At 37.4% G+C, this 26,553-nt stretch overlaps 1 protein-coding gene across 18 annotated transcripts in view; it reads left to right on the top strand.

Annotated features, from left to right (window-relative positions):
• ADGRL2 (adhesion G protein-coupled receptor L2) overlaps positions 1 to 26,553 on the top strand; it is a 204,673-nt gene that overhangs the window by 166,190 nt on the left and 11,930 nt on the right. For 11 of the 18 annotated variants that reach the window (XM_071436413.1, XM_071436414.1, XM_071436417.1 and 8 more), the window contains 15 exons: positions 1,712 to 2,008; positions 2,557 to 2,660; positions 3,488 to 3,673; positions 5,292 to 5,330; positions 8,197 to 8,380; positions 10,307 to 10,429; positions 10,693 to 10,898; positions 11,992 to 12,165; positions 13,171 to 13,380; positions 14,365 to 14,585; positions 15,865 to 15,931; positions 23,836 to 23,927; positions 24,784 to 24,828; positions 25,116 to 25,142; positions 25,804 to 25,972. In XM_071436413.1, the coding sequence (XP_071292514.1) occupies positions 1,712 to 2,008; positions 2,557 to 2,660; positions 3,488 to 3,673; positions 5,292 to 5,330; positions 8,197 to 8,380; positions 10,307 to 10,429; positions 10,693 to 10,898; positions 11,992 to 12,165; positions 13,171 to 13,380; positions 14,365 to 14,585; positions 15,865 to 15,931; positions 23,836 to 23,927; positions 24,784 to 24,828; positions 25,116 to 25,142; positions 25,804 to 25,972 (2,144 nt within the window). The remainder of the gene's footprint in view (positions 1 to 1,711; positions 2,009 to 2,556; positions 2,661 to 3,487; positions 3,674 to 5,291; positions 5,331 to 8,196; positions 8,381 to 10,306; positions 10,430 to 10,692; positions 10,899 to 11,991; positions 12,166 to 13,170; positions 13,381 to 14,364; positions 14,586 to 15,864; positions 15,932 to 23,835; positions 23,928 to 24,783; positions 24,829 to 25,115; positions 25,143 to 25,803; positions 25,973 to 26,553) is intronic. The other 7 variants (XM_071436426.1, XM_071436425.1, XM_071436418.1 and 4 more) reach the window with 1 other exon arrangement.

Here is a 26,553-nt window from a genome sequence, read left to right as displayed (position 1 = left end):
CTCCCTGTTCCCAAGGACCTGATTCAGCAGGCCTTGCCTGACACTTGTGCAAGTGATTGCAAATGCTTTTGACAAATGTTAATTGGGAAGCACTAGAAGGCTGGATGCATTGTAATCAAAAGCAAATTAGAGCAGTTTCACAAGATGTCAGGCAAGCACTTGCAGAACAGATCTGAGGGTTTCAATAGTCGCTGGCTACACCACAAGTTCAGCACAATTACCCAGGCTGTGCTCAAGCAGCCAGGAATGACACTGAAGAGAAGACAGGCTCTGCAGAAGTTTGTGAGCAGGAGAGGGATGACAGGCACATCTTTGCCTTTAGTCTTGATAAAACAGATCATGATGATCAAAACTTCACCCTAAATTTATGTACAAATAAAAAAATAAATTAATATTCTAAGCCTCTCATATAAGTGAAACATAACTGAAAAAGGGTTTTGAGAAAATTGTGATTTGCTAAATGGCTGAAATTTAATATTATGCAAGACACTAATTTACAAAACAATTGATGAAAAAACGAGACTTCTCTTCATTTTATTTTATTTTTTTATTATTTAATGATTTAAAGAGAAGCTGCGTTGTCCAGTAAGCCAAGAGTGCAACGGTCTAGCAGAACCAGAAAAAAAAGAGAAAGAAAGAAGCCAAAAATTCTTTTTGTGAGCTTATTTGTTCTCAGCACAAGCCTCTGTACTTTTCTGTGGCTGTAAAGCATTTTGAACACTAATGAATATTTGGAAATAATGATAACTGTTGCAGTTGCTTTGCTCACTTGATTTATTTCTCAATATACATGTGAAGGTGTTGCACAGCTATTCCAGACTCCACTAGCATTAGCTTATATTATCTCTCCAAAGCCTGAAAGCCTTGGCATGGCTTGGGCTGTACCTCAGCAGCTCCAGCTGTGAGTTCCTGCTGTGGGTCAGTGGCTGGAGCAGCTGCACATCCCAAACAGCAGGGATTTGGCCTAAGCCTGTCCTGGTGTTTCATAGAAGATGAAAACTCAGTCCTTGCCACTGGCTTGTATGGATTGTGTCTTCCTACCTGCTCTATCAAAAAAAGATGTTAAGGCCCCAAATGTTCAAAGAGGAGAATGCCATGTACCTGCTAGGTGCTGCCTCTGCTTGGAGCTAATCAGGCATGCAGCTCTCTCAAGCAGCATAACTGCTGGGTAGGAAGATGTTATCATAATTATTGCCCTGGAAGCTGTGTACTGGGTGACTTGAAGTTTTGGGGTCTGTTTTTCAAAAATGGTCTCGTTAGTTACAGCCCACTGCCTTTGTTGTTAAAGCTGGACTACATTGTTCACGGCACACTGATTCAAATGATTCTATCTATTGAGTTGTTCCTGCTGCAAATGTGATTAAGTAATCTTTAATTGCTTTGAGCGTGTTTGTTATGTACTGATAATTCCCTAGTATGCCTTTCAGCTTTTAGAAATGTAACTATCAATTTTATTGCAGAAAAGATTATTTGGAGAATGTGCTGAAACGTCATAACAGTATGAGCTGGGAGTAAAAAAAGAAAGAAAAACCAAAAAAATTTCAAAGTTATATCTTAAGCATCCAGAATAGCAATAAGAGTAATATTAGGATAAAGGAAAGGAGACGCCAGAGAATCCTTGAAAGCTACATAAATAGCTTTTAAATAACTTTTTTTATATATAATTCTGAAGTAATTTATTTTATTATGACTCTGTTTTTTCCCTGTGCAGTGCCTACCACAGCAGTGACAATAACTTCTTCAGCAGAGCTTTACAAAACCACAGTGTCAACCACTAGCACTACGTCACAGAGAGGTCCCATAAGCACAACATCAGCTGGAGGAACAAAGGAAGGAAGCAGAGGACCCAAACCACCACCACCCATTTCCACAACCAAAATTCCTCCCGTGACAAGTTTTTTCCCTTTGCCAGAGAGATTCTGTGAACCAACTGAGGCCAGGGGGATTAGCTGGCCTCAAACACAAAGAGGAATGATGGTTGAACGCCCTTGCCCCAAAGGAACACGAGGTATTGCCTTTAAAAATATATCTTGATTTCAAGCAGACATTTCAAAAGCAATATGCAGCTCTCTCATGATGAATATTTTTTAATCTCAGGCTGTCTGTCCCATGATTTGTTTGTTACCCAGAGAGTGCAGTATCTACAGGCAACGGTCAAGTTATAATCTGCGATCGTCATTTGAGCGTAGCCACAGAATTACCTTGCGCTTGCACTTGTGTGAATCCAGGTCAAATTTTAGGGCACTGTTTGAGGACTGTTGTGAAATATGCTTACAGCTGCCTTTCTCATTATGAACTCCCCTCTGGATGAGCTCCAGGAAAAATCAAGGGCTTTTTGTTTGTTTGCAGAAAACGTCTGGTATTTTTCACTGACTTTTTTTTTTATTGCTCTTTGTAATCTACATTATTTCCTTACGTTTTTGTCAATTATTGTCAAGTACTACCATTAGCAGCATTCAGAATTGAATGTTGTTTAGGAGCACAGTGTAGCCAATTTCCTGAATGCATGCAGAAAAATGGTTTCCGTTTCACTGTAGTTTTCTACATCTGTTGTAGGAACTGCCTCGTATCTCTGCGTGGTCTTGACGGGAATGTGGAACCCCAAAGGCCCTGATCTTAGCAACTGTACCTCACACTGGGTAAATCAACTGGCTCAGAAGGTTGGTTGAAACCTTTTAATCTGGTGTACACTGGTGAATAAGGATTTTAACTCTGAGCATTAATACTTCAGTTTGTTGAAGTTGCCTTTATTCCTCTGTGTTCATTAAAAGTAGAAGGAGTTATGTGTACTCCATCTACAAAGCACTGGCCAACAGTTAGGCTCTTATGTGTGTTTTAGTATGCCCTCTCTAAATTCTTATGTTGAATTTGTGATTACATGTTCTCATCACTATTTAAAACAAAGTAGTTTTGCTTGTTTTCAAAAACCAGAAGCAATATTTGCTTAAGAAATCAAATACTATACAACACACAGCAAAACCTCTGATATACAGCAGGGTTTTTTTGGTCACTGTAATAAATAGATTTTTGTCTGAGTGCATTGATAACGGTATGATTAAATTGCAGAACCACTTTCTGTGTTTTCCTTCCCTACTGAGATTTACAAAGTTTATGAAAACTGGATAATTTGTTGTCAGTACAAGGCTACTTGACTTTCAAATGCCTCAAGCACTGGTATGAACAAACAGATTTCTTACTGTCTGATAATGGCAGTAAAATGAAAGTGAGGATGAATAGAAGATCGAGCCCAAAAGTCCCATTCAGATTTCTGGTTTTGAAGGCTGTTAAGAACTGCTTTTGTGTGTCACGGATCTAAGAACCTTTAATCTTCTGAGATAAAGAGAACGTTATTGGTCTCAATTAGTTACAGATTTCAATGTATGTGCAAATGGTTATTTCACCACAACAAAGGTACGCAGGGAATTGGAATTAGGAGCCGCAAGCAGAACAAGGGACCCTGCTGAGATAATATAAACTGTCATTTCAGATCAGAAGTGGAGAAAATGCTGCTAGTCTGGCCAATGAACTGGCTAAACACACCAAAGGACCAGTCTTTGCTGGAGATGTTAGTTCATCAGTGAGGCTGATGGAACAGCTTGTGGACATTTTGGATGCTCAGCTTCAGGAGCTACGGCCCAGTGAAAAAGACTCCGCTGGAAGGAGTTATAACAAGGTACACACCTCCCATCACCTCCTCCTGCTGGGATAACAATTGCTCTTGGGCTTGGTATTTTTTTCCTTTCAGAAACATTAATCTATACTTTGTTCCTGCATGTGTATAGTTCTGGAATAAGCATATGAGAGAAAACAGCAGTAAATACACAGCAGAAAGTTGTAATTACCTTCTTTAGGGAATAAGATGTAATTCACAATAGCTGACTGGTCCTAAAATACATAGCTGTGTCCCATATTAAAATCTGGAATGCATTATAACTAGTGTGAGGGAAATGAGTATTAGCTCTCAGAAATTCTGTAACAAATCAGCATGTTTATCCAGTGATCCTTTTAACCCTGAACATGTAATAAAATCAGTGGAATTCTGCATAGGTGCAGGGTTTTATTTTAATCCAACTTCCTGCAGAATAATGGCACTTTCTTAGACTTCTAAAGACACCAACATGACTTATAATTGATCTTTATAAAAAGGCCTTACTGCACATAACTAAAACTTGAATTACTGTTTTCTCTGGAAACATGTTCCAAGAAATATTTCAGAGAAAATGTGTCTTTGTGGTTTAAATACAAATTACAGTGTTATTACTTTTCCTCTTTTTCTCAGAGGAAATGCTGTATTTCTCAGCCTCTTCCTTGCATGAGCCTAGTCAGCAAGCCACAAATGAAATATTTTTTCATCCTCCTTTAGAGAGAGAGAGATCCATGCATTTCTCTGTTATTTTGGCAATAGTTTTATTTACAGTCCCTAGATGCCCTTAAAATAGTTTTCCCAGAGACAGATCAAGTGCCCACACACAGATTTTTTCCTTTGACCTTTTCATATAAACCCCACCATTTGGGAAAAAAATATCTAGACACCTGAGTAAAGGTTGCTGTGCTGCTTTTGGCTGGGATAGAGTTAATTTTCTTTACAGTGGCTAGTACGAGGCTACATTTTGGATTTGTACTGAAATAAATCTTTCATATCTTTGATAAAAAGATGTTTTTGTTAATGCTGAGCAGCATTTTCACAGCATTTTCTTCTTTTCCTACTGCCGCACTGTCAAGGAATTTGGGAGTGCATGGGAATTTGGGAGGGAACACAGCTGGGACCTCTGAGGGTATTCCATACATATGATGTGACATCATACTCAGCATATAAAGCTGGTGGGAATTAGGGGGAACTGGGGGACTTCGAAGTTATGGAGTTTGTCTTCCCAAGTAACCATTCCATGTGATGGAGCTTGGCTTTTCTGGGAATGGCTGAACACCTGCCTACCCATGGGAAGCAGTGAATTAATTCCCTGGTTTGTTCTGTTTTGTTTTACCTATTGAATTGTGTCTATCTCAGCTCATGGATTTTGTCAGTTTTACCCTTGTGATTCTTTCCCCAATCCTGCTGGTGAGCAAATAAGCAAGTGGCTGTGTGGTCTTTGGTTGCCAGCTGGGCTTAAACCACAGCTGGGGAAAAACATTTCCTGTGTGATGTTCTTTTGTAGTCATCATGGAGAGAAACTAGATTTATGTCCAGGCTGTCATTCAAAATCAGGATTTGAAACACCAGAGTATTTTTTTTCTCTTTCTGAAGTTTTCCAGAATCTTTCTAACTTCTGATTTTCTTTTTCCTTATTAAAAAGCTCCAAAAACGAGAGAAGACGTGCAGGGCTTACCTTAAGGTATATCTCCTGTGCTGTCACCCTGCTTTCTCCCTGCTTCAGCAACCTGCCACGCTTTATCATCTTGCTGCATGATCCTATGTATTTCAGTCTTTGATAAATGTGTATTGTGCCCCATATCAACTTTACAAATGTTGGCTTTGCACAGGTATAACACTCAGAAAAAAAAAAGTTCAAAGTTTATACCTCTTGTACCTTAACTTGTTCAAAACTAAAAGAGCAGAAGGGATTATTATCTGAATTGGAAGTAACATCTCTCTTGTAATAAAATTTTGGGCAGGGGTAAAAAGCTTGCAACTCAAAGAAATTAGCTCACCTTGGAATAATTTTATATCAAAGACTGTTTAGAGTTAATTTGCTTGTGAGAAAAATGTACATTATATAGCTTGCTTTGTGTGTATTCTTATGCCTAGTAAGATCACTCCTTCTTACAGTTTTAAGAATTGTTGCAATTCAGTGACTTGAGGATACAATGCAAAGACAAACATTTCTCTAACTTCACTAGTAAAATGTCTGCCACGTGTCCCATTAACCAGGCTATATCGAAGACGTGTAACACATTGCTACCTGATTTCCAGTTCCTTTCATCAGCTGTAGAATGGTTGCCTGTAGTGCCCAGCTCCTTTGCTGCAGTAATGCCACCTCGCCTCTATGAAGGGCAGAAAAAAGTTCTGAAGCAGACATGTCTGGCTCTGAAAGATTTTATTGCAGATTTTTTCAACATTTCTTTAAAAATACTGATTTTTACTTGTATCCTCTGAGATGAAATGTAAGAATTATTTTTGGAGAGAATTTTGAAGTACTTTATAGCATAATAAAAAAATTCTGACTCTTACTGAAAAGAGATTTCTCTGTACAGGGCACTTCTGTCTTTTATCCCAAAGCCCTGGAAGTGCATGGGAGATGTCCAGTTATACAGAAATTTGACAAAAAAGACAAAGATCTGGAGAGAAATTTACTTCTCAAGCAATAATAGTTGTAACAAGTTTTTATTAGCAAATATATTTTAATAGTAAAGGGTAATCCAGCTGATGTGGTTTGGGTAGAGTGGGTTTTTCTGCTTCCTTTTCATTAGCAGACAGGATTGTGAGAAGAGCAGTAACAAGGCTGCTCCAACAGCTGTGTCACAGGGGCTGTGGGGTTTTTCCCATCCATTTGCCTCTTTTTGAGAGGAGAAGAACTTCAGAAATATTACTGGGCAGGTGATGATTTTCCACAAGGAAAATGCAGAGTTATCCCATAATGAAGGAAAAGCGTATCGTATCAATGAGTGCATACCGTCAGGGCTGTATGGCAATACATGAGAAACCAGAGCAGAACCTTAATTTCCAACTGGTGTCATTTTCTGTAGGTCTCAAATGGGCTTCTCTGCTTAGATAAGACTAATAAACCTCTTGAAATTACAAATCAAAAGCTGACTTACACTATGCAAATGAAGCGAGTTCCCACTTTGTGACAGAGAATTCATTTGTACCTCAGATTAGAGGCTCCAATCTGTATTTCTTAGTGACTAATGAATCTGGCCTCTGCAGACCAATTTCAGTTCCACTCTAGTTAATGGCTGCAGCAGTATCAGTGCGAGCATTTTGACTATTCTCCCATTAGAGAAAGAAAAAAGGCTTTAAAGCCACTTCGAAGTATCTTCCACCTGCCAGGAAGGTCGTGGTGGCTCACAATGCAGACAGAAAGAGGATATTAAAATGGTTAGGCTAATTAATCTTGCTCTGACAGTAGCCTTGACCAAGTTTTCCCATTCGTTTGTTTGCACAATATAGTACTCCAGACTGACATCTTTCTGTTTGTATAATGTGTTCTGTTTCCATTTCCAATGCTTTTAAATTGATCAAACAAATTATATATATGCTTAATGACACATTAGGAATAGGTAAATGGGACAGAGTAAACAGGGTGTTACAGCAGTGCCTGCTGTACTCAATGCACAGCACACTCGCTGCACAGCAACGTTATGCATTAATGTAAAAGCCTGCCTTCAATTGATTACCTGATTACTCTGATTGGATTATTTTGTAAAATAATGTAATCATGTCACTGAATTATTCTTCTTCCTTATTTATTGCTACCTTATATGCAGCTCAGTGAACCTTAAAGCATGATGATAGAGTTGTTACAAGTAAAACTTTTTAAAATAGCAGCTTTTATTCAGCTTTACAGTTTTGCCGTCACTGATAACAGGAACGGTCAGTGGACATCTTGTTTGCTCTATTGATTTCCTTTTCCAACTGACCTTTGTGCAGGAATGGGAGTTGGTAATCCTTCTAAGTATCTATGAACAGGTACAGGAACAGGAGGGGGAGTGAGAGTGGCCAAAACTAATTTTTATCTACTGAGTCAGCTTCATTTCATGCCTCCTGTAATAAAGAAGGTCTATTTGTCATAGACAAGTAGTTTATAGTGCTATGGCTGCACTAGTGGAGCTCAGTTTCCAGAGGACAATTATTGTCATTTTAGCCTAAACTGCAGAGTGCTAATTTTGGCGTTAGCATTTTTAAATAGAAGTTATACATTTTGACATTAAGATGAAAGCTTCAGGCAAGATTTCTGGCATTTATTTTTACATTTTTCAGCACATTAATAATACCATACTTATATCTGATACAAAACAAGTCCAATTTGCATGTTTACTGCTTAGAGACCACACAATGCTAGTGGCTAGCTGCGCTTCTATTCGTGCTAATCCAACAAGCAGATGGAAAATATTTTAATGTTGAAAATAGTGTTCTTGTGCCATTAAATCACAGTAAATCATTCTGACAGTTAAGTATTATAATTGTCGCCGTATAACGTTGGGAATTTTCCCCAGCTGCCTAGGGCTTCAGACCTAATGATAGTTTTCTAATGAATGCAGGCAGTTGTGGATACAGTGGACAACTTGCTCAGGCCTGAAGCTCTGGAGTCCTGGAAGGACATGAATTCTTCAGAACAAGCCCACGCAGCCACAATGTTACTTGATACATTAGAAGAAGGGGCTTTTGTCTTGGCTGATAACCTTGTAGAACCAAGTAGAGTCTCAATGCCCACAGAAAATATTGGTAAGTAAACTTCTTTTCGAGCATAAGTTAAAGTGCTATGTATTGCTTTACACAAAAGGAGGAAAAAGTGCTCCAGATAGTGACATACTTTCTGAAGGCTGAGCTGTGCAATGTTTGATGGAAAGGTGAGTGCTCCAAAGCCGGGAAAACACACTTTTCTTGTTTGGTTCTTTGAAATTAGCCTTCTTCTTTATTGTCATTAGTACATTATAAAATGGAAAGTAGTTGATGTTACAAAGTTGATTTATCACTGAAAAATCATTAGCAGAATGCGTGGATGTGAAGAGTGCTTAAAAGGCAGAGTATGGATTTTTTTTGAGGTAACTGCTTTCTGTAGAGCTGCAGAAAATACTTTTCTGTTAAATATAAACTGTTCCTAATGAATTTAAATTACTTTTTTTGCAACGTGCTGTGCCAGTTAAATATTTTAGGCACTCAGCATAGGCCAAATGTTTATATTAAACATGACTGCCTTCAGGTAAAAATGTGTTCAGTGAACTACATCTCCCATAATGCAGAATAGCTATGCTCCAGAGACTGCAAAATAGCTGGAGATAGTTGGAGCGTAATTTAGAATTTAAGTGGTGACAGAGAAATGAAGGGGTTTGGTATTAGAGATGTGCAAATATTGTTGTGAGGGATGTGTTAAAGCAAAAATCATTGCTATGCATAAAATTAAAATTCCTTATTACAGAGATTAATGTAGTCTCAGGGAGGTACAAGGAACCTGAAAGTCTGCTAATATGCAGAGTACCAAGATAGAGACTTGGAATAGACTGCAGAAATGAGACTTTTCACGTTTCAGTGTCTGCATATTTGTAGCTGTAGAAGATGATTCTGCCTAGTTTTTAATTGAGTAGGAAGATACTGGGAAAGGATGGGGAAAAGTCTCACAGTCTGTTATCAAAGGAACTGCACCAGTTGTTTTGAAGGAATGTGGGTAGAATCACAGATCTGCCTTTGGATGTACACAAGCAGTTCCATGGAGATGAGTAGACACTGAATATTGCTTCTTGTGATAAGCCGTCTTCATGTCATAATAACATTTCCCTGATGCCATGCAAGACTGAATTCCTAGTACACATATGTGTGTATGACTTGGAGAAAGAGAAGTGATTTCCTAATTTCATACTTTTTGTCAGTCTGTCGTTCAGAGCTCTAGCTGGACTGGCTTAATATAACACAGATTTTGTCAAGCAATCGTCCACTCTCACCTATATGATTTTATCTATCCAAGGAAATCTTGCATTCAATGGTAATCCCGCGAAAATTTCCTGATATGCGATGTGTTATAAAAGTAATACTGAAGTATGGCTGAGTAGCATCTGATTTTTCAATTTAAATGCTTTAAAGCAGAACTAATAAAATGGTTTCTTATAAATATACAGAAGTAGATGTAGGAAAAAAATTGGAAATCATTTTTAGCTACGTATACTGATGTAGCTAAATATGTGGCATGATTACTTAGGTATTCTTTTTATTCCTAAGAATACTTAGGTATTCTTTGCTGACTGTTTAAAAAACTCTTTATATCTAAATGAATACTTAAAGATCTAAATTTGTCAGCAGAGGATACTGCTGATAGACATTGAGATCTTCAAAACTAACATGTTTTGCAACATGTGTGTGGTATCTTTAACTGGATTTAACTGGATGCCTTTGTGGGCACAAATTTGAACAAGGTTTGATGTCATGATATCACTAGTAAAGTGCTGTCATTTTAGCAGTGTGCATTAGATTTAGTTAAAGAAGCTAAGCCTGTGTGATTGAAGCATGCAGTACAAATCTGCCTTACAGACAGCCAAGTGAGAAAACTAAATAAAGACTGGGGGGAAAAATTGTCGTCTGGCATATTGTAATCTGGCCAAGAGACTTTCTCTGCATTCTCCTTTTTTTAACAATTTTTTTTTCCTCTGGTCTGCTTAGTTTTGGATGTTGCAGTGCTTTCTACTGAGGGCCAAGTGCAGGACTTGCGATTTCCTCAGGCTGGTAAAGGAGGCAACTGGATTCAGCTCTCTGCACGAACCATGAAACAGAACAGCAGGAACGGTGAGCCTTGGGCACAGAACAGTGGAACTCCATTAACTTCTATAAAACCTACCTTACCTAGTTAAAACATCAAAACAAAACACCACAAAGCTGCTCTGAGGCTTTTTTTTTTGATGATCATGGGTACCTGGTCGTTTTTCTTCAAGTCCGTGACCTGAAAATACCTCTCAGTTTACTGATGCTTAATTGTCATTGGAGTACAGCTCGCTGTCTTTCTGTAGACCTCTGTGGAGTGATGATGGGCTTTTTTTTTTCTTTTGTAGGACTAGCCAAACTGGTTTTCATTATTTACAAAAGTTTGGGTCGTTTCCTCAGTACCGAAAACGCAACCATAAAGTTGGGCAGTGACTTGGCGGGGCAGAACAGCACGATCGCCGTCAACTCGCACGTCATCGCGGCCTCCATCAACAAGGAGTCGAGCCGGGTGTACCTGACTGATCCCGTGCACTTCACACTGGAGCACATTGATGTGAGTTATGCTAATGAGTCAGTGGGAAGGTCACAAAATCAGCAAGAGAGAAAAGCAATGCAGAAAAACAACCTTTTTTTTCCATTTGAATTTTAAATGTTGGACTAGGTCAGAGATGCGAGTTAAGTCTATGAACATAAAATTAAATGAGCCTGGTTCAGTGATTATTAGAACTTAAGTGTATTCTTAATGAAAACTAATTCAGTAATCAACATGAAAATGTAAATGACTCATTTGTTTCTAACTGAAAATTAACTCTTACCTTAGTAAAAGGGAAGAAAATAACTGTTAAGATTCTTCATGGTTTGATGTAGTAAGTTTTATTGACTTTAACTTTTTACATTAATTTTGGACCAAGTTACAGAAGCTTATACAATTTGTTCAAATTGCATTTATTCAACAAAGAATAAAGTATGGTATCTTGATCTGTTATACATTGAATTTATGTATATTTTCATTGTGGTATTTCATTTAATGTGTGTCTTTGCTCTTAAGTTTGTCCCTTTCTCTTTTCATGTCTCACATGGGGAAAATAAACAATCACTACTGTGATAGAGAAAATATGGTTAGATTTTTTCTCTCATTTGCCTGAGTTTTTTTGAATCTGGTTGGATTTCTTTTTAATCTGGTTGGATTTTTTTTTCACCAAAATAGATAGGCATTGAGGAGTGAGCTTTTTATGTGATACCTAGTCACATGACTTTGGCCTGACCAAAGGTGAGAACCAAAGGAAAAAGATCCTATTTTCAAATTGTCAATTACAGAAAAAAAATATCTTCAGAATAAATTTGCAGTCCTAACTTTCCAGAAAGCAAAAATAACTATAATGTACCATCCATGCATAAAAATTGTAATTGTTTGAAATGGGGTCTACAGTAATTGAGACTACACTTCAGAGTGCTTCAGACTATAAAGTCCCTTTTAAACTAGATGCCTTCCTTGTGCAACATAGTCCACAGTTTTGCTGATGAAAACCTTTACTGTCCAAAACGTGCAAAGTTTAATCTAAATTACCTTTTACACATATTACACAATTGTTATTGCCATCTTAGTGTGTAAAATCCTCATTTTATGTTATCCTTTTGTCTCCCAGCCTGACAATTATTTCAATGCAAATTGTTCCTTCTGGAACTACTCAGAGAGGACTATGATGGGATACTGGTCAACTCAAGGCTGCAAACTGGTTGACACAAATAAAACTCATACAACGTGTGCTTGCAGTCACCTCACCAACTTTGCGATTCTTATGGCTCGTCGGGAAATTGTGGTAAGTAACGATATTTCCAGCCATCAACAAGGAACAAACTTAAAAGACTTGGCTTTAAATTTTTAGCAAGATCCAAAATTGTTGAAGTTTCTTTAGTATTTATAGCTCCTACCCACTCTTTCCAAAGTGATTTGCTTTCTGTAGCACTTTTCTTACTCATCCATAAAGTTGCAAGCAAAATAACAGGGAGGAGAAAACAAGGAAGAGCAAGTGTTTTCTACAAGACATATTTTAAAGTTACTGACCAACCTTACAACCATTTTATAGACTCTCCCTCAGTACAGATGAAGTGTCTGTTCAGATAGCTGTGCAAGCTGTTCCCTGGAAGCCCAAATGCCAGCTCTCCTTGGCAAGGAAGGTCAAGGAACTTCCATACGGTTGTTTAAACACATCTTCGTAGTCAGAAATTTTGTTGTCTATTTAAAGCACTTCCTGCATGTCAGGGGCCCAAGAGCATGCAATATTTGCAGGGATGTGGGACTTCTCATTAAGCCATTGTATTTGAAAAGTTCACTGCGAAGAACTAAAGCAAGGAATCTCCTTTAGCTAAACATGAGATTGAAGCCAGAATTACATGGGCAGCATATTCTGCATTTTGTCCTGCTTATTGTGTAAATCATTCTTTCTTCTCTGCTGTAGAGTTGCAGGTCTGTAGAAAGTCCCTGGGAAAGCTCTCCTCTCTCCTTTCATCAGAGCCTAGCGGTACCTTAAAAATGTTTTGTTTCTCTGCTCCTATTTCCAACCAGTCTGCAGTGAGCCATAGAAAAAGTGAAAATGCTATCTGAGCTGGATAAAATAGTCACATTTTTCTCTCAGACCTGCTCCTTTTCTACTTACCCTGATCTTGCTCTTCTGGGAAGCTGACCTGAGACTGAGAAATTACTGAGTACATTTTGCCCATCTCATGTAATGAACAAGTAACTTTTCTGGATACCTGTGAAAATAGGTTTTTGTTTATACTCATAAAGAGTCATAATAATTTTCTCCATTCTTGGTTATTTCTAGTACAAAGATGGAGTGCACGAATTGCTCCTCACTGTCATCACCTGGGTGGGAATTGTCATCTCTCTTGTTTGCCTGGCCATCTGCATCTTCACATTCTGTTTTTTCCGTGGCCTGCAAAGTGATCGTAACACTATTCACAAGAACCTTTGTATCAACCTATTCATTGCTGAGTTCATTTTCCTAATAGGCATCGATAAGACAGAGTACAAGGTAAGTTTTCTCTCTGTGTACTGATCTTGTTCTCTGAAATGGCTGTTTGAAATGGATTTGAATTAAAACATGACAACACTGACAAGTTTTTAGCACTCCAACCCAGCAAGGCTAACATAAAAGCACAGCATGAAAATAAGATAGATATATTCACACATAGTATTTACGTCCATCCCAAAATATGCTTTTTATTTTCAGTTGAGAAACACTGACTATTAACAAAGTGGGTGGTTAGACTTTTGAAACAGGAGATGAAATTGAATGTTGACTATTATGAACATAAATACCTTTTCTATATATATTCAAATGTCTTAACAGGTATTGACTGCATTTTTATATATATTAGTACAAAGTCTATTCTATATATATATACATTTTTTACATTTCACATTCAAGCAGGTATTTTGGTAGTATTGGTAAAATTAATTCTGAAATCATTCATTTAGTTGAAACTAATAATCTAGCATAGTTTCATCCAGAATTTGGCCAATGGGGAAAGAATTAAGACTGATTTCTGTTACAACAGTAGAAATTTCCATATTACAGCAGACAAAAATCATGGGACAGACAATTCATAATTTTAAATGTGTAGTATCACATTATGCATAGAGAACCAACTGTTCATGTCCAGGATTATCTAAACTGTAAGTCCTAAAACCATATCAGTTTCAAAATTAAAAAGTTGCTTATGAAATTAGGAAATCCACACTGAAAATCATGACTGGGAGATGAGGGTGCAATTTCTTTGTCTTCATTCATACTGTTCAGCTAATTCACTTTCTTTAACTACTGAACACATATTAGTGTTTTCAAATGTTCAGAGTATGTTTTGAGGTTCAGAGTATGTTTTGAGGGAAGATGCTCCTGAATTTGTGAAATGTTTCTAATAAAACTATCTGCAGTTCTATTGCACACTTTTCAGTTGGAGAGGTAATGATGTGAAGGTTTTGTGGTTTACATTTCCATCTCTCTCTTTCTTTGCAGATTGCATGTCCGGTTTTTGCAGGTCTCTTACACTTTTTCTTCCTGGCAGCCTTTGCCTGGATGTGTCTAGAAGGAGTGCAGCTTTATCTAATGTTAGTAGAAGTATTTGAAAGTGAATATTCTAGAAAGAAGTACTATTATGTTGCTGGCTACCTCTTCCCTGCTACAGTAGTTGGTGTCTCAGCAGCTATTGACTATAAGAGCTACGGAACAGAGAAAGCGTAAGTAATTGCAAGTGACCTGAGTGTTTTTCAAGTGAATAATTTTTTAAAGCCTATTAGCTGTCAGAGGGTCCCTGACAGACTAAAATACCATCTGAAAGCTTTATTGGTAAGAGAATGGCGATGCTGTGCACAAATTACAATCAAGTCTTTTGTAATTCTCTAGGTTCAGGGGATTTTTACTCTAGAGAGACCAATTCTAAATTATGGTCTTTCTTTTAACACAAAAGATTGACCTGAAACAAATTGAAAAAGTAAATAACTTTTTGTACTCAGATGTATATTAAGCAAAATTTCTCAACTTAAATTATCTGACAAGCCTAACCACCCAGTTTTAAGCTAATGCTTCATTAGATCTCTTTGTTCAGCTGTCCCTCTAGCTAGCTCTCATCCTGAAGTATGACAGTACAATATTCCAACCTGTGTGTTTTATTTTGATAATATTTTATCAGGCAAGTAGAGTGAGATTAAAATTAGCCACTGCCTTTTATTTACAAAAATACAGATGTATATAGGAAGTGACAGAAGGTAGACAGGAAACATTTCTGAGGATTTGAGTTGCTGGAGGCATGAATTTGCCTTTCAGTAGTGTTTATTTTGTCCTTTGATGAAATTAGTTACAGAAGGGGAAGATATTGTTGACTACAAGAAAGCTGCTTGATGTTGCTACTGATGAAAGACAAACAAGAGAATTCAGCAGGGAACTGGGCTGCTTGAAAAATGAATTGCTAAGTGAAGTTGGCCCTAATAGGTTTATACGTCATTTAGTCTGGTATCTTATGTATTCTTTCTCCACAGTTCAACTCCCAGATGGGGCATTTTATTTATACCATATTATTATTCAGCAAAACCTGGCATCTGAGCATTTTCTGTCTCATATTCCTCAGGCATGAGCACTTAACATAGTTAAAAGTTAAAAGCAGACTTTGAAGATCACATGGGAAGGCTGCAAAAATTATTTACTGATGTTAGATTCATTAGTCCATGATAGCACCTGTCTCCAAACCTTTTGACTGAAAGGAGAGCTTGCTTTGGTTTTGTTTCTCCTTATGTTAGTTATTCCTGATGTTGTAGTTTCAGGTTCAGTTGTGTTATACAGAGTTCATTGGAAGAGGTGAGGTTCAGGTTAGGTGTTGTCCATGGAATAAGTGGTACTGTGCAATCTTCATCATTGTTTACTGGCAAAGTGTTACCATAAGAAGTATTTTTGCACTTTCCATTTATTGGACTGAGGTGATAATGCACCTTTTCACTTTTCATTCTCTTTGTTCCATAATAGTTGCTGGCTACACGTAGATAACTACTTTATCTGGAGTTTCATTGGACCTGTTACTTTCATTATTCTGGTAAGAAGTTTGGTTTTTTTTCCCTTTCTTTTTAGGTTGCCTCACAGCAGATTAAAAAAATTGAAATGAAATTAAATTTTCATTCAGTGCCATCCTTATTCACAAGACATCCCATAAAAATGCTTAGAAACAATTTATAATGTGACTAATGGTTATATAAATATGTAGAAATCTTTAAAGAGTGCTGACCAAATGATTAATTGTCAAAGCTGTGGTGGCACTTCAGCATGGCCATTTTTTCCTAATGGCTTGAATTCTGAAGGTCATATTGACATGTGTAGCCATATGAAAGATCAATGAAGTACTAAACACAGGGGTTTTTTAAAAGGAACCATTATTATTGCTTTCAATTGAGTCACTACTGTACACATTCTAGAATTTAACTGCTAATTATCCAACATAATTATCTCAAAAGGGTATTCTAATGCATTGGATAATTAAATAAATTTTTTGTTCCATTACACTTACACAGTATTTGTCTGTGTATTTGCATATGCACATTTTTCCATGCCTACTTCTGTGTGTATTTGTGTTACATGTAGTGCCTGTCAGACACAGAAGTTGCTCTGTTTTAGTACAAATAATGGGCTGTTCTGTATCCAGTAGAAAGCCTGTGCACATTCATTGCTGAAGCCACTGTGTGCCTGCACCCATCTGTACACCCACTGGGTGCCCCAGTGTCCCCTTAGCACAGAATGCTGCACTCTGACATCAGTTACCAATTCTCTGAGCACTTCCTGTAAAAAGCCTGTAATCAACCCAGGGAGAGAACTTCTCCCATTTATTTCAGACTAACAATGCCAACACTACACAGTGGAGGAATTTGTGAGCACAGTGAATGCATGATGTGCATTTTGGCTCACCTTGGTTTTCTCTGCTAGCTCTGTATCTTTAAAGCCTGGCTTTACTTGGGAAATGCTGTAGAAGGCTGGCTGGGGACATAGCCTATGTACGTAGAGGCCTTTTCTCATAATTGCTGATAGTTTGGAGGGATGAATTAATTCATGTTCATGCTTTGGAAATCTTAAATAGTTGCATGTCTTCCTGCTCTTTCACAGCAGTAGAGTTGTGAAATGTTAGCAGAATTTGAGTTCACTTGAATTTCCACATTCAGGAATTATATTTTTCCATATTCAGAAATTTTATTTTTTCAGTATGAAGGACATGCATCAGGCATAATTTTGAAATTTCTTTGACTTTTATAGATCTGTGTGCCAGACATAATATTTCAGCACTTTTTGTAATTACAGTCCAAACTGATACTTTGATTATGGAAATTTCTACTAAAAATGTTCCTGGCCAATGTTTTGGTTTGCATTTACTCTGTTTATATCAAAAAATATTTGAATCCTTGAGCGATCACTTAAGAAAAGATACTTGTGCAATGTAGAGGTTGTTAAAGTTCATTGGCATATTTTCAAAAACATGGGCGTAGATGCCAAAATTTATGTGTGTATGACTTGAATTAGAAAAATTATAGTGTTTGTAAAATTAAGTGTAGACCATAATAATTGTACAGAGTTTATTCTAAATACATTCTAATTAAATGAATCATATCTCAGAATGATGGGGATTTTTTTTAATTAAACCTACAATTACAATTGAAAGTCTTAGAAAGATAGACTTAATATGTTCAATATGATAGACAATATTTTTCAGCATGAAGTTGTTTCTTGCAGTTGTAATTATTCTGGAAATTGTTCTGATTTTCCCACTACAATAGTTAAGTCACATCAAGTCTGGTTGTGTGGTGATAATTTTGCTTTTTGTTTGTGGCTCCTTCCTTATTTTATTGTTACTGGGGGTATTTTGCTAAGTCACCTATATTTCTCTCTCTTCCTTTAAAATAACATTTCACACAGGAAGCCTTGGGCTGTGCTGATGGCTTTTTCACTTCCTCATAACCAGGTCAGAGTGAGAATAGAGGTGAAGGACATTTAATCATATTGACCATGTACAGACATAGTTCACTATTATTTACTGGCCGTGACATTATTATCCTCCAGCAAATCATTTAGACTGAGACGCAAAAGGCTTTTGGGAGCAGTATTCCCAACTTGAAAAATATGAAACAGCAGGTAGCAATCACAGCACAGTTCCTAGGAGTAATTCTTCTCTAGCAATTGCTTTGCCCTCTAATCGTCCCAGCTGAGAAAGCAAGAGAAACCAGAGGAAGAAGTGTGAGAAGTGTAGTGGCTGAAAAATAATATGTCATGTGCACTGTAACCAAAGAGCTGTATCTGTAGTGTAGCTTACTTAGTGTCAGTAGCATGTGAGAATGTTGCCTCGGTAAGCTTTTTAACATGTTGCTCAAGTCACTTCTGTGTTTCTCAGTTTAATAGTTCTGCACATAAACTCTTTTTTGACAGTATTGTCCTCTCTTCTAATTTACAGTTTTTTCTCTTGAGTTTATAAGCATTTGTAGTCGTGTCTGTGCACATTTTTGCACAAAATGAGAATGGGAAGTATGAGTGGGAAGCATGAAGCTCCTCAGTACATCTTCTGAGGAACTTTTAACTTCACTATTTCTATAGCCTGTCATGCCTTTGGGCACCAGGGTTATTATATCTATGAGAAAAGAGCATGTAAGTAATGAGCGGTGGGAAACCATTAGTATGCCTGAAATGGTTTAATGAAAGCTTGGATCATGATACGTCAGGAGCTGTTCTTATCATTTGGACAGCTCCATCTGCATCTTTAATAATTAATTCAGTTCAGTAAGAGTTCAGTGCGCACACTCATTTAGAAGCCTTCAGAGAGCACCTCTCTCGCTGCCAGTCCCAGGGAGAAATAGGCTTCTGCATGGCTAAGAGCAAAGATCTGGAGATACAAGAGCAGTTTTAGAGCTGCATTTGCCAGGTAACAAAAGCTCTGGGGAGTTCAAAAAGGGTCAGAACATGTGCAGTTCAGCTAGGTTACTTCAGAGTGGTGTTTCTGTTCTTCTGTCTTATCGTATCCATGTCAGCACTGCAGGCAGTGTGGAATGAATTTTAAGCTGCTAAGCTCAGGGCAGACGTGATTCCATTGAGCAGGTTCATGGCTATAAAACAAACAGTGCACTTCTGTAATCTGTGGTCAGAAAAGCCTGAGCACTTTGACTGCTGTGTAGATTCATTCATGTCCAAGGAACGAGCGGCATTGGTTTAATTTAGCCAGAACTGTTGCAGTTTGCTTCCCCCAGCTTGCAGGCAGAGCCCATGTATTAGTCTACCAAGGGTTATCTAAGCAAAAATTACTAAGATGCCCCATTTCATTAACACAGAATGTATTAAATGTCCTCACTCAGGCTGAAGTATTGCTTACCTGAGTCAGTGGATGGACAGATGTACACATAACTTAGCTCCACAAGTGAAAATGGACAGTATTTGTAAACTTATTTTTTATAAATAATACGTGTTTATCTTTCTATAGTAGACACTTGATAAATGGTTTTTATCTATTAGTCGCAGGGGGAATTTATAATAGTTTTTGCAAAATCTAACTTTATTTTGCTACTAATTCATTGTACCTGCAGCTAACTCCAGTTGATTAGTCTTCTGTGCAGGTTAGCACACCCACTGTTTAAAAAAGTTAATTTGAGTTGGACACACTCCCTGACTCAAAATTACATAGGTGTCAGGGTCTAGAAAGACACATTTTCTGCTTATACCTTCTTTCATGTCCAGTTCCATCTGATTTCCAAAGTAGAAATGGCCATATGTGTGTTGCCTGTGGAATAAGCGTGGTCTTCCAGTGTGCTACATTTGATTATTACCATAAAAACTCTTCATATTTTATATTTTAAAGTAGTAAGTTGTTATTTTTTAATATATATCAATTCTCTTTCACTTTGTTTTATCCAATTACACTTGTATTAAGAGATGACAAGAAACTAATAGAAGTCCTGTAGAAGATACTATATTTTTTTTCTTTTACTTTACACAAAATTCTGAAATCGGGGTATAGATCAAGCTAGTTCTCTATCCAGAATTCCATCTCTTCCAGTAGACAGTAAGTTTTAGAAACTAAATCAGAATCAAGTATAAACATAAATTAAATACTATCAATTCAAATTTTTGCTTACTGTTACCAGCTATTATTTTAAAAGATCTCGTATTATAGCTCCACCTTCTGTAGCTGTGTGTTTTGTCACTTCTTGGTATCACAGCAGAATCTTCAAATCCAAACCTAATGCCTGACCAGACTTTTAATTTCTTATTTTTAGCTTTCAAAAGAATGTTGCTCTGATTTGCAGACACGCAGCAGGAAAAAGATTTTACAGACATAATCAAGGGTATAATTTTAGGACTGTTTGAGATGTATACATTGTGCATCTGTGTGTGTGTTTGAACAATATATTTATATTTTTTATTAGCCTTAAAGGAGAGGGGCACTGTTCAGCTGCAGATTTTGGCTCATCTGGGATGGATGCAGCCCTGTTGTCAGGATGAGGTCCAGCCAGTCACTGACCATTTATGTTACATGAAGTGATGAGAATGCCACCATTGTCAAAGGCCCATTTTTTCTCATAGAAGATTGCTCTCAAAAGTCTCTCTTGCCACTCATGTGGGCCTTTGTATGACCTCAAGAGTTCTGCGTGCTCGGGGTGAACATTTTCTTAAAGAAAGGTGTCCTACTCAGACCATCTGTCAAGCTTGGAAAACATCTACAAATCCATTTGCTTGGATCAGTAACAGTTCAGTCCTCACAGAAACAATTCAGGTTGAAAGGGGCTCCTGGAGATCTGTGGTCAAGCCTTCTTCTCAAAGCAGCCTCAGCTCTTGGCCAGACCAGAGCTGGAAAAGCTTTGCTTGTACAAATGAATACAAAAGTCCTAACTGTGTTTTCTTCTTCCCCCCTCCTACATATTTCTCACCAAGAAAATTAATTCAGCTATTCCTTATAAAAGCATTTATTTTCCAGCAAGTTCCCTTTCCTCACTGCTTAGTGTCTTTCATGAGAAAAAGAAAAAAAAAGGCAAGATGCCCAAAAGTCTTTAACTTATGAATTCCTCCAAAACAATCAATTTCCAGATTAAAAACAATCAGGGAGCCAAAAGCAAATCTATAGAAATGTTTGGTTACAGTAAGCAAGCAAAATAGTGTGGTTTTTTTTATAATGATATAATGCGTAACAGAGATGCCAGCATGTTTGAACAAGTGGCAAACCATGGTCTTTTGACTGCTGAAACTGAAAACTATGCAACATTTCACAGTGATGGAGAAACAAGTATCATATGCTCAGTTGTCATAGTTACTTTGTCTTCAAAGTACAGTATTTTTCTTTTTTTCTTGGAAGGACTTTTTCAGCTGCTGTGATATGGCATTATTATTTCTGTGGGCTGGTTTTGTGGGTCTATACATGAATTACAATTAAAATGTCACTTAAGAAACTGCTTTGTGCAGTTGTTCCCTGGTGCAGCAATGTCATACACCCAGACAGAGCTGAGTACCTACATAAAACCTGTTAAATACAGTGGAGCTTGGCTCAAGCTCTGGGGTAAGGCCATGTCTGCCCATGTCACCAAAGGAACCTCAGTGTGTGAATACAAGTTTTTATTTGTCGTGTGGCAAACCAGCACTTCAGTTGTACAAAGAATCAGAGTGTAAAACCCTCTTGTTTCATAAGGCAGTCATTTATGGGCTAAGCCATATCTATGAGTTTTTGATCCAAGAATCATGATGTCAGTACAATACAGGATACTCTAGGGTAGCTACCTAGGCAAGGATTAGCTTCCAGCTGTGCTGTAAATATTATTCTGAACTGGATTGTGCACTCCCAGATGCATAGGTTGCAGACAAAGTTGATGTACGTGTTAGGATTGACACAGGGTGTGTGTCTTAGCTCTTAATCTGTTTGTTTTTACAAAAAGCAAATTGAGGTTGCATTTTTCAGGCAGGCTGAAGAAGTACATGTTATGTCAGCTACCAAACTGTGCAAGAAACTTTTTCAAATAGAGAAAAATGAAATCTTGTCAAAGACATGGAGCTGAGGGTCAGGTCTGTTGCAGAGCCCTTGTCCTGTCTGGTGCAAAGGCCAGGGAAAGAAGCAGCTTCTTTTCTCATCCAATGAAGTTACACCATACAGTGAAAACCTAGATGAGAGGAAGAGATCACAATGATGTAACTAAATGGTTTTTCTCATGTGGTTAGTAATTTCCTATGAGAATCATAGAAAATAATCACCAAGATCATGAATTATTGACACTTCTATTACATTTTGCAGCAATGGAAATATGCATAACCTACACATCAGCCTAAAGGTTAAGTATTTTCAGCCAGTTCTTGAAACACAAACAGAAACAGAAAGCTTATTTTTGTTATTTGTATCACAAACACCTTTTTCTAATAATCTCAACATATAATTGTAAAGATGTTGTACTTTGCATGATAAGAACAAAAGTTGCCACACACTTTTCTGGTGTTGAGAACTGCATTATAGTTTGAGCTGTCCATCCTGATTTTGAGACAGCAGCAGGAGCAATAACATGATTGCCTGTAGCAGTAGGAATTGTTTCTGTAATAAGTGTTCTTATTAACAGACTCTGATCAGAGCCTTCAAAATACTCATCTTTTCAAGATTAAGACCAGCTCTTTGTTAGGATTTCAGTGACATCTCTGACCATTAAGGCACAGCTTCAGGAATACATCTAGCATGAACTGGTATCCCCAGTGTTACCAAAAGAATGAAGATTTTGAAGCTATCTTAAACCAAAGGCTTCCCAAATTGAGAGACTGGGTATAATCATACTCCATCAGTAACCAGTTGCAGATATATATATATATATATATGGAAGATTATAAGGATGGGGTTCTCTGTCTAATGTATGTGCTATAAGGGTGCCCAAGCATATTCTTCCATCTTTTAGCTTTTGGTCCAGCCACTTTGTGTGCACCATTGTAGTAGTAGACAAGGATGTGTGTCTTCTTGCTGAAAGGACATGGCCCTTACTGGTTTCAAAGACACAATTTTGTCCAACTTTTCTGTCTGACATAGGACAGCACAAACTAATTACTGAAATTAGTTGGATACCATTTTTTAGCCCGTGTTCTGCAGGCATCCTTGTATTTGGCTCGCCTGTGCTTTTCACAGACTTTGAAATCGATAGGAGAAAGGCACCCAGTAACTTTGATATCTGTGATTCTGCTTCACAATAAGAGAATGATAAAAAATTTCCCTCAGTATCTTCCCTGGTGTTACCTGTATGAATGACACAACAAGAATAAGATGCCACAGTCCTTCAAGTGCACACACGGTCTCGCTTCGACAGAATCCAGACTACAAAGGGAAAGAGGGCAGCAGGAGGGTGCACCACCAGCATATGTCTATGGCACTGTTAAGTTTGATGCATTTGCTACATCTTTGTGTTTCTTTTTCTTCTTTTCCTCTCTTTTTCTTTTTTTCCAGTTACATTTAAGGTCTTTTCAAGACCCCAGTAGGATTGTGAGAACAAAAAGGAATAAAATAAAAAAAATAAAGGAGAAACCAGCAAAGGTGAAAAACATTTCAAAATCAGGATGGGGTGATAAAAAGACAACTAGTATAGCCCAGTGAAGCAGTGACCATTGTCCTCAGAGAGTGTTATGGGGAACAGGGCCAGGGGTGACAGGTAAAGGTGAGCAGTTGATGAGCAAAACCTGCTGGAGGACAGAGCTAAACTGACAATGGCAAGTGCTGGACATTAGTTAAATACGGTGGTTCATGACGGTGTGGTGCATTTTGGAAATTAAGTGAAACAAGGACTTCTAATATGTTTATCCTCTCATTCTTATTTGCAATCATAGTTTGCAGACCATCTGATATAGTTACCAATTTTCACTACTTACTTGGAAATAAACTACAGGGTTTTTGTTTAGCCTGTAACATCATCATTATTCAACCTATTACTTGAAGTAGTTTAATTTCATTCTTATCTGTTTTGACAGCTGAATCTTATCTTCCTGGTGATCACATTGTGCAAAATGGTGAAGCACTCAAACACTTTGAAACCAGACTCTAGCAGGTTGGAAAACATTAAGTAAGTGCTTTGTGTTCAAGTATGAGAACTATGATTATTTTCTGATTGCTGAACTGATTGAAAGCTACTCTCCATTAGGAGCACATGCCATTGTCTCCCAGCAACTGCAGATGTCAATTAGAAGCAAACAGAGCCAATCCTGCTTTCGTCACATTGTTGCTGTAATGTCACAAACGCCGGTCAAAATTAGATAATTTCAGCCTGGAACTAGTGCCAAGAAACTGTTTCACGGAAATGCCACAGCACTGTAGTAATTTCATTTGCATTTAAAATGCAGTTCAAAAATGATGTTCCTGTTTGCATGGCTGATATGATTATATTAAGTTTGTTTTGTTAAATGACTTTTTGATTTAGGGATTCTGAGCAGTTTCTACTTGTAATCCTGTTCTCCCCAGAGAATTGACTCTATTATTATTGTTAACTTCAGGATTATCTGTTGTTTTCGTGCTAATTTAACAAATGTTTACTTTATCATGGTGTTCTACTGTAGTGTCCCTTTTGCAGAGTAATATAAGGTTTTGATAACTAATAAGGCTTTGGCAGCTTGCACTTTTTTAGATAGCTTTTTACTGTATTCTGTTTAGCCTTACGTTGTATTCAAGGTTTTTGTTACCAACACTGAAGGGATGGTGCCACTTTCTAACACTGAGGGTTGGATGTGAAAGGGTCTGACAGATCTGCTTTGAACGTTGGAAATGGCAAAGGGAGACTTTCAGTAAGGATAACATTGTGAACTAGATGTTCTAGATAGGTCAGTATCAGCTTCATTGCATGTTGCATGATGAGAGAGAGAGCTAATCTCTAGCATCTCTCTCTTTTCTTCCTTTTCCTCTTTCTGTCTTCTCATCCACACCAGTAATTACCGTGTTTGTGATGGCTACTATAATACGGACTTACCTGGGTAAGATAGAACCCTACATTAACAAACTTCTAGCATGATTTTTAACTTTACAAACTCGGTCATATTGTGGATTTCCCTTAATTTTAATTAACTATTTTTGAGATACCTGATTTGCTAAAGACTTTTAAACTATTACATGCCTTTATACTTTTAAATTGCTTGCCTCTGCATTTTGAATTTCCTAATTTTGACTAATTTTTATAGACAATTAAAAATGCTCTTATTAATTTCTGTTTCAATTCTGTCTAATAATTTTGTTTCTCTTTTCTGCTTATAATGCTTTCTAGCTATGAAGATAATAAGCCATTTATCAAGTAAGATCATTAGTTAGATGTGGAATTCACTGACTAAATTCCCTTTCCCTTTCATTCTGTGCTGTTTGCTACAATTCCTTTTCCTTAACCTATCCATGATGGAATCTTTTTTAGATTGTTCTGTAAAGCAATATCCATATTTTTGTCACATTTCAGCAGGGTTTCTTCATGCGGAAGTTACATCCTCTAGCTTCAGTTTAGCTGAGTTTATCGAAGCATTAATGATTTGGGCTCTAGGCTTTTAATCTGCTGTTTAACCTTTGTGCATTTGTGTTGCATTATTTGGTATTATATGGCAGCACCACTGTTTAAAATCTATGGTGTGATTAGTGGCTAAGCCAGATTTATCAATCTCTTCTCTAAAAGCAGATAAAGCAATGGAGTAGCTGAGGCTTGTGCTATACTTCTGCATTTCAAAATAGTTTTGACATCCTATGCTGTTCTTGAGAAAGACAAAGGTTATATCTATTCTTGCTGTTTTCATTGGAGTCTAAGAGTACTGAATGGAATCGTTCTTTCTTTAATAGATAAAAGGTTAAACCCAAGGAATTTTTACATGTGAAACTAGTAAAAGTCAACTGCAGGAACTGAAATGTTAATATTGGATTTGGCAAAGTACATTCTCGTAAGTAATGTTACTAAAATTAATTTTCTTTTACAGATCCTGGGTCCTGGGTGCATTTGCTCTCCTGTGTCTCCTTGGCCTAACATGGTCATTTGGTCTGCTGTTTATAAATGAGGGGACCGTGGTGATGACATATCTCTTCACAGTATTTAACGCTTTCCAAGGAATGTTTATTTTCATCTTTCATTGTGCCCTTCAAAAGAAAGTAAGTTACCAAAACCACAGATGAATGTTCCTTAACTCCTCAGAAATGCCGCACATAATTCATAAGAAATAGAGATAAAATTAACAATTTGAAGAACTGGAGCATTTTGAAGTAGTTTGAGGAGGGGACCAGAATTCCAGTGCAGTTCTTGCTGTATGTGCTAGTGGGAGTCATGCAACTGCTCTGTGACTCAGCCAGGTTTAACATGGATGCAGCATTTCCAACCTGTTCTTGAAAAGTTTGAAGGTTTTGTGAAGAAAATGTAAAAGTTGAACACTGGTAGTGTGGTGCATATTAGCCTGGACTTACTACCAAAAAATCTTTTATGTTCACATGAAACAAGTCCTGCCTTCACTGCAGTGCTGCAAACAGAGGATCAGTTATGATATCAGCCCATACCAGCCTGGAAATGCTCTCCTTTTCTCAGAACAAGGCAGAGCACCTTTCCTGAGATCCCATTAAGCTGCCACATAAAGCTATGGGTGATAGGCAGGGATAGTACTATGTGTGCTCATTCATTACAAAATTAGGTGTGATGTAAAAATTAATTTTATTATGAACTTTAGAACACCTTAGAACAA

The sequence above is a fragment of the Agelaius tricolor genome, unplaced genomic scaffold (genome assembly GCF_023055355.1).
Source record: "Agelaius tricolor isolate 1412-34295 unplaced genomic scaffold, bAgeTri1.0.p SCAF_11, whole genome shotgun sequence".
Classification (NCBI taxonomy): domain Eukaryota; kingdom Metazoa; phylum Chordata; class Aves; order Passeriformes; family Icteridae; genus Agelaius; species Agelaius tricolor.
The sequence above is the reverse complement of the archived record's forward strand: the minus strand, read 5'-3'. Positions and strand labels throughout refer to the sequence as shown.